The sequence below is a fragment of the Cajanus cajan genome, chromosome 2, assembly GCF_000230855.2.
Source record: "Cajanus cajan strain Asha chromosome 2, NIPB_CcT2T_4, whole genome shotgun sequence".
NCBI lineage: Eukaryota > Viridiplantae > Streptophyta > Magnoliopsida > Fabales > Fabaceae > Cajanus > Cajanus cajan.
Window position 1 is genome coordinate 43,590,884 of NC_138518.1, and position 14,526 is coordinate 43,605,409.

Here is a 14,526-nt window from a genome sequence, read left to right on the forward strand (position 1 = left end):
ACGGCCGTATTGGTATCAGTACGGCCGTATTGTAGTACAAAATGTGTAGTACGGCCGTACTGAACTCCAAGGAGGCCGTATTGAGCTCCAAACCTCCCACTTTCTTATTTTTGGCTACTCTAAGACCTCTAAACCTACAGATAGTCATCTTATGGTCTTCTGGGAGTCCTTCTGGCTGACTTTCCTTTGATCTTTGAGAGTCTTCGAGTCTTATTTCCGACCCGGACAATTTTAGGGGTCTACAGAGAGGTCGAGAATACTTGGACCAGGAGTGGTTCTGACCTGGGTGGTCCATAATACTCACTGCTAGCCTGAAGAGGCTGATAAGAAAATACTAGCGTTGATGAGTGAAGTCAACGGGCCAGGAGTGGTCGAGAATACTTGGAGAACCAGAAGTGGTTTAAGAATACTAGCGCTGGTGAGTGAAGTTGACGGGTCAAGAGTGGTCGATAACACTTGGGGAACCAGAAGTGGTTCAAGAATACTAGCGTTGGTGAGTGAAGCCAACGAGCCAAGATTGGTCAAGAATACTCAAGGCCAGGAGTGGTCGAGAATACTCAGGTCCAGGAGTGGACGATAATACTCAATGTACTTCATTGTATATCTAGTGGAACCCTTCAACTGAAGAAGACTGGACGTAGCTCAGTTTAGCGAATCAGTATAAAAATATGTGCATCATGTATGTATGTCTTGAACATAAATTTTCTTTAACTGTCAAATCATATTGAAAAAGTTCGTCTAGCGTTTATCTTTCAAGTAAACTATTTCAGACGCAGACACAAACCTTACATAGCAGAATCACTTTACTGAAAGTTTCGTCTGATACTCATTTATAGAATGAAATTATTTTAAGACGGAAAACGTCTATAAATGATTTATTATTTGAAAGAGACTTTTTCCCTGAGTATGACGATAAACATTCAAACACAAAAACTCTACTAAGCATATCACAGTCATTAATTGGTCAAAATATATTTTCATCAAGACGAACCAAAGTGTCATTTGCTAAAATAGTTTAAAATTCCTTTGTTTATACTCACACATATTCAACCCCCCCTTCTATGTGTATTTCTGCTAACTTCATGAAAAACAACTCAAGACCTCGGCCGAGAGCTTACTCAGTCAAGAGTGAAAAACAACTTAAGACCTCGGTCGAGAACCTACTCGGTCGAGCGTGAAAAACAACTCAAACCTTGGCCGAGAGCCTACTCGGTCGAGAGTGAAAAACAACTCAAGACCTCGGCCGAGGACACACTCTGTCGAGCGTGAAAAACAACTCAAGACCTCAACCAAGAGCCTACTCGGTCGAGCTTGAAAAACAACTCAAGACCTCGGCCGAGAACCCACTCGGTTGAGCGTGAAAAACAACTCAAGATCTCGGCTGAGAGCTTACTCGGCCGAGCTTAAAAAACAACTCAAGACCTCGGCCAAAAATCTACTCGGTCAAGCTTGAAAAGCAACTCAAGACCTCGGTCGAGAACCTACTCGGTCGAGCTTGAAAAACAACTCTAGACCTCGGTCAAGAACCTACTCGGTCGAGCTTGAAAAACAACTCAAGACCTCGGCAGAGAACCTACTCGGTCGAGCGTGAAAAACAACTCAAGACCTCGGGCGAGAGCCTACTCGCACTAATGGAAAAAAGACTTTTAAAATCGGTTATTTTTTACTTTTAAAATCGGTTCTTTATCCGATCTTGAAAGAGCCGATTTTAAAAGTTAGACTTTTAAAATCAGTTGTTTTATAACCGATCTTAAAAGTCTGGATGTGCGAAAAAAAAATAAAATGGAACGGGCCGTTCCAGTTTGATCAAAATGCCTAAAAGGGCACTTGGAGCACAGCCCGTTCTCCTTGCAGAACGGGTCATTCCAGTTTCGAACCCCACTGGACCTACAACACAGAGACGAGAAATCATGAATAAACGAAAAGAAACACAAAAATAACATGAGAAGACGAAAATGAAAACGAAAAAGAGAACGAAATTTACCTTATTGGAGACTTTAGAAAATGAGAGCTTCAGGGAAAGATTGAAGAGAATGACAATGGAGGGAAATATAAAAGATTTCTGACGATACATACAAAATCAGTTTTGAAATAACTGATTTTAAAAGTAGTACTTTTAAAATCGGTTATAAAAGAATCGATCTTAAAAGTGACACTTTTAAGATCGGTTACAAAATAACCGATCTTAAAAGTTCTTTTAAGATCGGTTATTTTGTAACCAATCTTAAAGTGCCACTTTTAAGATCGGTTTTTTTTATAACCGATCTTAAAAGTGCTTTTAAAATCGGTTATATTATAACCGATCTTAAAAGTGTCACTTTTAAGATCGGTTATTTTGTAACCGATATTAAAAGTGCCACTTTTAAGATCGGTTCTTTTATAACCGATCTTAAAAGTACTTTTAAGATCGGTTAAATTTCAACCAATCTTAAAAGTGTTTATGTTATTTACAAAATTGTCACCGCGTCACTTTTAAGATTGGTTACCTTATAACCGATCTTAAAACTCCGATTTTAAATCCAATTTTTGCACTAGTGTCGATTGAGAGTGAAAAACAACTCAAGACCACGATCGAGAACCTACTTGGTCGAGTGTGAAAAACACCTCAAGACCTCGGTCGAGAGCCTACTCGATCGAGAGTGAAAAAGAACTCAAGACCTCGGCCGAGAACCCACTCGATCGAGCATGAAAAACAAATCAAGACCTCGACCGAGAACCCACTCAGTCGAGCACACTACAAGAAAAATGACTTATGCCTACACACAAAAAATGTCACTAAAAGTCTAAATTCCATAGGTAAAGGTATCATGGACTTTGACCTACAGACATTGAAGTTGTCAACTTTGAGGGGCCATATAGCTACAACTAATAGCCTATCACTATAAGTTTTACCTACAGAGATAATTTTACCTACAACTACATTTGACTGTCACTATACGTGCTACCTACAATTTGCAATATGCGTTGGTAAAAATCATTGACTTTTATTTACACTCCCTACTATAGGTAAACACCATTAAGTTGTACTTACATGTTATGACTGTAGGTAAAAGTCATTAACTTATTCTTACATACTCTGACTATAGGTAAAAGTATTTTTTATTTTATTTATTTATTTATTATTATTATTATTATTGTACCTATAAATATATATATATATATATATATATATATATATAATATCTCTTATAAAGAATATGTGTACTCTATATGAAGTGTAGTTCAAATTTTATTATTACCTTGTATACAAAAAAATGACATTAAAGTATAAAAAAAATTCAAATTTCATTAACTGATATATTTAATTTAAGATTTTGTTCTTGCTAAATTTCATTAAATAATAAAAACTATATATACAAAACATAAAAAAAAGGAAAAGATAAGTAGATGACTTATTCACATACTAGTCTAATATGGAGATTCTATATCAGTGTCAACAACCAGTAATTATTATCATATTATTCTAAACATCATGTATGTATTATATTTCAAGTATCATTGTTCATAGAGCTAAAGACATATTGCATTGACAAATGTCATTCTATAAGTATTTCTATCTATGTTGATCCACTGCATGTAAATCCTTCACCAATCCTAAAAAAAAAAAATATGAAAAATGCCACTTTTGCAGATTGTGGCCCACCAGGCAATCCTCGTTCATTTATGGCATCAGCCATGTCAACAAAAGGACCAAGAGTGTACCAGGACCTCCATACTCCAAGTGCAAGAAAGTGCTAAAAGTCTGTTCAATTCAACATATAATCACAATTCACAGCAAGTTAAATATGGACAATAATATTTCATCATAATATTAGATATAAAGCCTCGGGAGCCTAAAAAATGATAATAGCAGATAATAGCACATAGCGACCAGCCTAAAAAATGATAGAACAGTATATAGCACATAGCAAGATGGTCACTATTTTTTATATACAGATTGAATAATTTACACCATAACATTATAAAAAATACTAAAAATCATGACATTCATATTTAACAATGAAAGCTCATGGTCATGGGTTTTAAGCAAAACATACAAAAAAAAAATAACAACCAGCCTAAGAAACAAACAAATTCAGAAGACATATTCATATTTCAAACACAAGAGACATCATAAAAACTCAATAAAAAGTGAGGGTGGGTGTAGCACAGAGAAGAGAACAGGAGGGGCTGAGGGTTCAGAGTTAGACGTAGGAAACTACATCCAATTAGGGATTTGGTAATTCTAAAAAAGGGGGAAGTAGATCTCAAAACTAATTAACAAAATAAAATGCAAGGACAAAAGAAAATAAGATGTCTGACCTTTGAAGTTGGGCTTTTAGTACATTCACATATGCAAGAAGCTCTTCCTTCTCTTTCGTTGCTGCAGATTCTCTCTGAACAACCTCCTTTATCCTAGCTTCAGCATTTGCTTCTGCCACCCTAACCTTTTCTTCCGCTCTTACTACAGCTGCTTCTAAGATCACATCATGCTTTCTAGCTTTTGCCAATTCAGAACGCCACATATTTGCTTCCTGAATAGCAACATCTCTCTGCTTGATTACTTGCTCTCTTTCTTTGATTAAGCCTACAATCTTTTCTTCGGACTCTTTTAGCTACAAAAAACAATTTAAGAAAAGATGAACACTCAAGACAATTTCATTGCAAGTAACACCCATAGTAATAGCTAAGGGTCAATTGTCCAAAGCAGTTTACTGAATCACTTGAATTTTTGTTGCCCAAAAAATATTTTCATATGAACCAGCACAAAGGCATACCTTCTGTGTAAACAAGTCTTGCTGCTTCTCAGAATCTTTATTCAAACGCTCAATTTCTACACAAGCAATTCTCTGTTGCTCATCCATAGTATAAGCAGCAGATGTTGCAGCCTCAGCAGCTTCAGCAGTCTCAGACAGTTTATCTGCTATATCTTGGTCCCTAGGAATGTAGCAGCTGAAAAACTCATATATACCTGGTGATCAAGCTGCAATGTAGATTAATCTTTAAAAGTGAGCCCGGAAGATCTTATTAGCTGAAAACTCTGAAAAATAATATGATGAACAATGTAAGAGATAAGTTATGATATACACTGAGAGCTAGAGAGGTGAGAAGAGTAAATTTTGGCAAACAATTATATACGGATGATCAAGGTTGATTTAATTAATTTTAATCTTAGCTGTCCACTTCAATTATACAGTTAAGATTTGCTTCTTTCACACACTCATCTTTCACTGATTTGTTTTTGTGTCATTTCTTCAGATCAATGAACACGTGAAAACATATGATCTTCACATCTAAAAGGCTTTAAAGCTTGCTTGTCAAACAGTGAATTGCTGTAAACTGCATTATTTGGCTGTTAGCTAATGGACAAGGGTGGTTCTGGTGGCAAGCTAGCTTTCAGTTTGAAACAAAAGTCAAAGCTGGTGCCACCCCCTGTTAAGTTGAGTGCTGATGAGGATGAAGAAGAAATTGAAGCTGGGTATGTTTAACTATAAAAGTCCAACTATTGAGCGGCGCAGAAAAAGAAATGGTTAGAAAAGGGAGCATAGTAAAAAATTAAAGAACTTAAGTTATTTTTAAGATAGTTTAACAGTGCACTGAACTGCACTTTTAGAGGTTCAGTTTTTTAAAATTAATCTATAAAATGGTTCAATTTAATTTTTAATTAAATCAGTTTAATTTTTTCAGTCCAATATAGTACAGTTAATTGACAGTTCAGATCAATGCAGTTAATTTTGTCCACCCTATGTAAAACGATAATAAAATTATAAAAAAAAACACATGCATAAACAGTCATGAGATTCCTGTTAGAAATGGATGGAAAAACATTGAGTCCAATAAAGTTGAATTTCCACTCGAGAAATTGGAGCAAATTACTTAGCTCAGCAATAATTCCTCCCAAGATCCAAACCTAGTAGCTAACCATCCTTGACGTGACGTTTAATCAAAGAATGTTTTGTGAACATACATAGTAAAAAAGTTAAAAAAGTTGTCGACAAGAACAAAACAATTGAATATTTTCGTTTGTTACAGCAAAATCTTTTGTGGACCAAAATGTTATTTCAATCTTCCTTTTCAACACGAAATCTTTTCTTTGCTATTTTCCGCATATGACTTTAGGGAATGAAACAGCTAGATATATAACAGCGAGATTTCAAACATTTAGACACTATTTTAAGTAAATTTAAATCACTTATACTTAACACATTATCTAAAACAACACAATAGCCACAGCAAGACCTAAAAAAATTACAAGATTAAAAGTTAAACAAATTTACTTTTAGACATAAATAAAAAAACAAGTATATTTCATATTTTAAGCCATTTTGATATTATAAATCAAACCAGTGGCAAGTTTTGTAAGCTGTAATAAGACAAAACAAAAGCCAAATAAGGGTGTGTAATAGGGCAAACTTTATGATTTACAAGGTGTGAAACCAAACTATTCAGCAGCAACAATTGTCTTTGGTGCTTTATGGTGTGCATGTGGCAGAACAGGAATTACAGGATCACCTAAACTGAGCAGCAAAAATATGAAAAAAGACATGTACAATGAAATGCCCTGTTTTGGGGGGAATCAATCAGAAGATGCAACATTAATTCAACCAATCGGCCACTCCATTAAACCAATCATCACTGAGCAGTGTGTACTTTAATAGTTGTGTGGAATTAAACCAGGTTTTATCAGGGCTTGATGTTTGATAACATCATTAAGCTGGAATTTCCTACATTTTTCATTTTTAATCTCAAGTTTGAGCTTCTGTCTATAAATTAAATCCACATTTATTAAAAATAAGACTATAAATATGAAGACATGTCATTACATGACAGATTCAAGTATACCAAATCAAATATACAAGAACATGCAAATTAACTTGTCAAAAAAAGAGCAGATATATTAGACACCTGTTTTTTCCTCTGCCTTCTCATATCAGCCTATATTCAGAACCAAGGTTTCAAAAACCAATAAAACAATCAGATTCCAGGAAAAAATGTAAAAATCTTCAACCAGGAATTAAAAAAAGAGTACGAGATAAAATTCTATAAAATACCTATTGACAAACTGGTGAACGTTCTAATACGAGATCTGTGAGTGCTTCTTCGACATCTGTTAGCAAACTCAGTACCAATAAACAAATCCTACATTAGAATCAAGAAGAAAAAGAGTACGAGATAAAATTCGAAAGTAAAGCGCAATGTAGTAGAGGACTTGGGATTATATGAACCAAAAACCTAGATCAGAAGAAACAAATAAGCTGTAGGAGATATGCAAATTCATGATGAAGAAACCTGTGAACGGAGACATGATTCGAGACTTAGAACGGAGACATGATTCAGAATGGACACGAGCGAGGAATGGGTGCGGAGTAATTCAAAACGGAGACCTATGAAGAGAACTGGATTCTGTGGCTTTTGGGGTTGGGTTGGGCGGCTCTGATGATGGGCCTCACCATACATGGCCCAGGTCTATTACTTCTTTTATTTTGTACACTTCCTTTGTATTTTTTTATTTAATTTCTTTTATTTCATACGTTGCAAGATGGCTAACTTCGTGTGGGTGTAGTGCAGGTCAAAATAAAGTAACTTGTCAAAATAAACCTTAATTATTTAATTCCAATTTTTAAGTATATATTTTATATTAATATTGATGTTCTATGAAATTAATTAGTCTTATATATAATTATTTATTTGTTTTACATGGATTTTTATTTATATTAAATAACTATAGGTATAAATTTTGTAAATTTTTTACCTACCTAAAATAGTAGTAGGCATAAGTCTTTGTAGGTTTTTACCTATATTGACAATTTGTTGGTAGAAGAACTTTAAGTTGTATTGAGTTTTGCCTACACCAAACAAAAGTGGGTATAGATTTTTGAGTTATACCTACATTAAATATTTGTAGGTAAATTTTTTTTTTAGTTTTACCTACACTAATTCAGGTCTATAGGTAAAAGTGTCTGTAGGCACAGGTTATTTTTTTTGTAGTGGCATGAAAAACAACTCAACTCGGTCGAGAACTTACTCAACCGAGCATGTAAAAATAACTCAAGACCCTCGACTGAGAACACACTCGATCGAGTGTGGAAACAAAACAAAACTCAATCGATGACACGATCAAATGTGTAAATAGAAAATCCTGGACCGAGGGCATACCTGGTCGAGATACGAGCAATATCAAACTCAATTGAAAATGCAAAGAATGAACTCGATTAAGTATGAATTCAAACGTTTAACACACCTCGTCCAACGGCCTTTATCTTGAAAAGACCTCTCGGCCTATGAATTTGTAAAACCTATCGGCCTAGTATAGTTATTTTAAAAGCCAGTCGGTTTCAAATTCTTAATCAAAATTTTCGAGGCTATTATATCCCATAACTTTGGCAAAAAACCTTCGGACAAAACCTTTTGAATATATCAAAGACCCTTGGACCATGAAACTCTTAAAATCCACGGCATAAAAACCGTATAGACGAGCTTTATATATTAATAGCCCTTGGCCAAATAAAATGTGAAGGCTAAGTTTTATATATTAATGGTTCACGGCCAAAAAATTGTCAGGGATAAATGTTTATAACCCCTCGGCCAAAAACTTTTCAGAATGATAATTATGACTTCTCGGCCAAAAGCTTATTGATCAAATTTTTTAATATTGAAAAGTTTCAGCCAAAAATTGTCAAGGCTAAATTTTTATAACCTCAAGTTGAAAACTTATCAAATTTTGTGATAATTAAGACCCCTCGGCCAAAAGTTTATTAATTAAATTTTTCAACAATAAACAAGAAAGTACACTTTAGTCATTTTGGGAAGGTATTAAAAGGCTTAGCCGAGGAGTATTTCTAATAGAATAACATTATTTTTTTACCTTAAATTGTTTTCAAGGATACTAAGTCATGGCTTCGGTGGAGATAAGGCATAACAACTAAAAAGAAGCATAAGGAACGTTAACACTTCACATTCATAACATGGATGGAGTACAAACTATGAAGAGTGCATAATAACAATCATGAAACAAAGAGTAAAAGCCTAAGCCTAAGGAGGGGTGTTAGCATCTTCGGTGGTAGCCTCATCAGGAATATCGTTTAAATCCATGAAGTTTCCCTTGTAAAAATCCTTTCCAAGGTCAAATTGAAAGTCCGAGGGAACATCAAGGAAATGAATGGCCTGCCGAACGGCATGATTAAAGCCCTCCTCGTGCTCATTGTAAATCCTTTCCTCGGCAACATTTTTGTAGGTCGTATAATTGGAGATAACTTTGTCTCTTTGAGCAGTCACCTCTTCAAGTTGTCCCTCGAACTCTTCCACCACTTTGGCCTTCGATGCCTCGGCCTCACCTAACTTCTCTTGAAAATTGCTTACCAAGCCATGCAGTTTCTTGCACTCGGCCTTAAGCTTGTCAAGTTCGGCAGAAAGCTCTTCATTTTTGCTGAGAGCCGAAGCAAGGGCAACTTCCGAATTCTTCAAGCCGGTACGAAGCTTATCCATCTCAGTGATCGGTTCCATAAAGAGGGTTTGAGTTATTGCCATAGAACGACCCATCAACTCACACAAGAGAGACCACTTTGTCAACCGAGTTCTCTTTAGATAGAAAGTTACGACCTTCCGGGGAAATAAACCCTTAGCCAAAGACTTCACGTGTGTTGATTGTCGGATTCAGAAAACTACTCAAAGTCAATACAGGGGGCAAGGTACATGGACCGATGAAGGAAGGAGTCAAATACTTTTGTTTCTTAGATCTCATTCCAGCCTCGGCCTCGGTTTCCATGCGTTCGGTGGTTCTACGCTTAGGGCCCTTACCCTTGTCTTTTGAAGGATTCTTCTTCTCAGCCCGAGGAGGGACCACATCCACCAAAGGCTCAGCAAGGCAAACCCCCACTGTAGGAGTAGCAGTAGCAGCAGCGGCCTCGGCCTTGGCACATTCTTTTCGACTTGACAGAAGGAAGGGACATTGGCATTAGAAGAAGCCATAATACCTATGAAAAAGACAAGTTAAAATCAAATTCACGATCACGAAACATGAGCAAAAGAACAATATATACCTTCAAGGTCCCGAATGGGATTGGGAGACTTAAGAAAATTTATGAGTCGTCGGCACGAAAGATTACGAGGAACTGTAGACCCCTAAAATTGTCCGGGTCGGAAATAAAGCTTGAAGACTCTCGAAGACTGAAGGAAGATCAGCCAGAAGGACTCCTGGAAGGCCCTAGGAGGGTTCTCTGTAGGTCTAGAGGTCTTAGAATAGCTCAAAATAAGGAAGTGGAGGGAATGAAGCCCAATACGGCCGTACTGAACTTAATACGGCCGTATTGAAGCTTCAATACGGCCGCAGTGAACTCAATACGGCGTATTGAAGTTTCTGAAACTTCAATACGGCCGTACTGAAATCAATACGGCCGTATTGAAGCTTCAATACAGCCGTATTGAACTCAATACGGCCGTATTGAAATTTCTGAATTTCAATACGGCCGTATTGAACTAAATACGGCCGTATTGAAGTTCAAAAATTTCAATACGGCCGTATTGCTTCTGTAGGCCGTATTGCGCCTATTCCCTATAAATATGACGTCAATTGGACGTCATTCCACACTTTCACACTCAGTTTTGACCCCCTCCTTGAGTATTCCAGGGTTTTTGAGCAGTGTTCTGCCCTAGAAATCTCTCTGGGAGTCGATCCGACGAAGTTCTGGAATTCCGAGCACTTAGCTTGGAGATTCGAACCTAGTCGAAGGGAAATCCTCCGGATTTCCATAGTCAAAATTTTATAGGAGAGAGCGAGCGAGCTTGTAGAGCGAGGGAACGCCAAAAAGCTTCCCAGTTTTACTCAATATATAAAAGCACGCTTCAAGAGGTTTCTTCTTAAATCCTTCCTTTTACTGCTTTCTGTGTGCATATTTAAACTGTCATCATGTAGATAGTTAATTTATAATTGCTTAGAATAAATAGGGGTAATTTAGTAATTTTATACTGTTATTTTAGAAAATAATCTGTCATAGGGAACCCGAAAGGGGCGCTGTGGGGTGCTAACACCTTCCCCACGCGTAACCGACTCCCTTACCCAACTCTGGTTGTAATGGCCAAAGTTGATTTATAAAATCAATTGCCTTATCCCTTTTTCCAATGTTTTGAGTAAAACATTGGTGGCGACTCCACGAACCCTCCTTTTACGAAAACCACTAATCCATGGAGGGTCCCGCTTGGGATTAATATGGATTGGTGAATCATTTAATAAAATTGCTCGTTTGACGAGGTCTCAGTTTGAGAATAAGTCATTCTAGCAATCCACATTTTTAAAACAAATAGACGAGTCCAACCATCCTTCGCGAATGCCGAAAGCCCGTTTCGGGCCGGTGGCGACAGATGGCGACTCCACTGGGGAAGCTTCGAGAGTCAGTCCCATTTAGTGACAGATTATTTTTAACAAATAATAGTTAAAATTACTTCATTACCCCTTGCTTGTATGATAACATGCTTTATATATTTGGCTTTAAATAACTGTTGTTTGTTTAAATTTCTGCAATTGTTTGAAATAAAAATTGCACACAAACCTTTGCACACAACAGTTCCCTCTATACCCGGGGGCATGAGTGGTAATCCATAGGGAGTGGATGTTAGTACGGCCGGTTGAATGGGTCTATAGGAGCCTACGAGACCGTTGTCGGAAAAACATCACTCAAGGTGATAACCATGAACTTAAGTCCGACGGTGCGTTGGAACTTTCCATCGACCCACGACGAGAGGAATTGGGTCCCTATAATGGGGGCACCTTGGGGGCCTCAGACCGGTGAGAACAGTTAGATCCACCTTGAATATGCACTTTTCTGCAGGATACCCCCACCTCGTGATTCGCTCGTGACTGTTCGTGGATGAGTGAATTGTTTGTGCATTGTTTATGTGAAATTGTTTGAGCATACATTGCATTTCTTTAAACATACAACATTCCTATTCTTTTAAAATAAAAATAAATAGGAATAAGGATCTTCCATTGCATGGTGTTAACATCTACCTTCATCACATTCATATAGGTAGTTTCCCTTTTCACCCAAAAATACAAAAAAATATAATAAATAAAAAATACCCAAAAAAAAAAAAAAAAAAAAAAAAAAGAAGAAAAAAGGGTTATTTATCCAAACCAAGCAATATCATGCATCATCTTAGGAACATCCTAAAAACATGATAATGCTTAGTTGAATAAACACTATGCATACATATCCACCACCATCATCTCATATCATGCATATAGATCATGGAGGGATCTAGGAGTTATTCATTTCATACATCTCTCCTAGTATTCCATTAATAAATATTAATAAAAAGAAAGAAATAATCGATGCGTATGTTCAAAGAATGGATCGCACGCCGTTCGTTATCAAGTGTAAGCCAACAACCATGCCAAGCGAGCATACGTCAACTCCGTTGTTGGTAATCAGACAAACAAAGGGGAAGGTCCAACACCATTAAGGATCACAGTTCCAAGGCCTTTCCCTTACAAATCAAATAAGGTTGTGCCGTGGATATACGACATCCACTCTTCTGCCGACAGCGATATCTCCAACATCGCTGGACTTGGGGGCATAACTAGGAGTGGCAGGATCTACACTCCCGAAGATCTTTATGATAAAGCCCCCAAGAATAAAGAAAAAGAAGAAAAGAAAACCGAGGAAAAAGAATCTGAGGAGGAGACAGACGAGCTGTTAAAGTATATCCGACAGAGCGAGTACTCCACCGAGGATCAACTTCATAAGACGCCAGCAAAGATTACGCTGTCGTCGTTGATCCGAAGCTCCGAACCGCATCGACAAGATCTGTTGAAAGTCTTGAACAAGGCATATGTGTCGCACACTATCTCCCAAGACGAGTTTGAGGGGATTGTTAGTCACATCAAGGCTAATGACCACCTCACCTTCATCGATGAAGAAATCCCCGCCAAGGGATCAAACCACAACAAGCCCTTGCACATCTCTATAAAGTGCAAGGAGTATCACATCGCTAAAGTCTTGGTAGATAATGGATCTTCCTTGAACGTAATGCCAAAAAAAAAGCGCTCGAGCAAGTGGCAATCAAGGGAATCCAAATGCGCCAACAACATGATCGTTCGAGCCTTCGATGGATCTAAAAGAGAAGTGGTGGGAGAGATCAATCTTCCAATCCAAATTGGACCCACTATCTTTAATGTCGAATTCCAAGTGATGGACATTACTCCCGCATACAGCTGTCTCCTCGGCCGACCTTGGATTCATGATGCGAAAGCTGTACCCCCTACGCTCCACCAGAAAGTCAAGTTCATAGTGGGTGACAAACTGGTGACTGTACAAGCTGAAGATGACATACTCATCAGCAAACCATCCACCATACCTTACGTGGATGCAGCGGAGGAAGCTTTAGAAACCGCCTTCCAAGCATTGGAAATCGCCAATGTCGAAACGTTTCCCCGAGAAATGAAGAAGGTAGCCTCCATGCTCACCAAGAACGGATACTTGCCAGGACAAGGATTAGGCAAGGACTCCCAAGGAATCCCGGAGCTACCCATTATCAAGGATAATCCGGGGAAACAAGGGTTAGGATACAACCCTAACAAAGATCAAAGAACGAAGAGGAATCAAGATCCTTCTCGACGTTCTTTAAGCCAGATCTTTAGGAAGGCCGGTTCACAAGCGTCAAGGCCGGTCGTCGTCGTCAAAATGTTTTTCTCCTTCCGATAGGGATGTATAGACTCAGTGACTATTAGAGATCACTCCTCGGGGACAGCCCGACCCTCGAGCCTCGATAGGGCACATGTTTCCATTATGATTATAATAAAATCATTCTTCATTAATTCTTTATTGCTTCTTTTCTCGCTTGCAATAAAATTCTAGACCACATTATTTTAACCCTGTTTGAATAAACATGAATGAGGTTAAAATCATCTTAATAAAAATAAACCCACATCATTTTTATGTGGAAGTGTGTGTGTCAACTTGGAGCACCTTTTCTTGGCATCAATAAGTGCCATCATGGATAAAAGAAATCCTAAAGATAATAAGCTCGGCAGGAAACCCAAAAAGGGGACTGCGCAAAAATAAAAGCAAAAGACCCGCTAGGAATCCCACAAAAGGGTGACCTAGGCAAAAGTTAGGGTTACAAAATGAAGACAAAAACCCGCTAGGAATCCCACGAAAAGGGTGACCTAGGCAAAAATTAGGGTTACAAAATAATGAACAAAGACAAAAGCCCGCTAAGACATCACAAATAGGTGTTTTAGGCAAAAGTTAGGGTCGTCAAAAAAAAGAAAAACAAAATAAATCCATGATGGTACCATCAATTGAATTCAACAAGGGGCTCAAGAAAAGCTATCCAAGTTGTCAAAACACAATCATTAATAAAAAAGATGTGCTTAACCTCATAAGTGTTTAATCGAACAAGCCTAAACACATAAGCCTACCATGGCCAGCCATTCTTACAAAAAACCATTTTTCAAAAAATAAAATAATCCCCTCTAAAACACAAACTTTTGAAAAATATACCCTTTCCTTCTTTTCTCTCTTGTCCCAACGATTTTTGAATAATCTA

The 14,526-nt window shown here is 37.5% G+C and overlaps 1 protein-coding gene across 1 annotated transcript; it reads right to left on the reverse strand.

Annotated features, from left to right (window-relative positions):
- Positions 1 to 3,296: 3,296 nt before the first annotated feature.
- LOC145954930 (uncharacterized) lies at positions 3,297 to 4,958 on the reverse strand (the record flags this gene model as incomplete). Its single annotated transcript, XM_083069623.1, has 3 exons — positions 3,297 to 3,742; positions 4,303 to 4,595; positions 4,758 to 4,958. Coding segments are annotated over 3 exons (558 nt in total), but the record flags the coding sequence as incomplete, so codon positions are not given.
- Between the last annotated feature and the right edge of the window lie 9,568 nt (positions 4,959 to 14,526).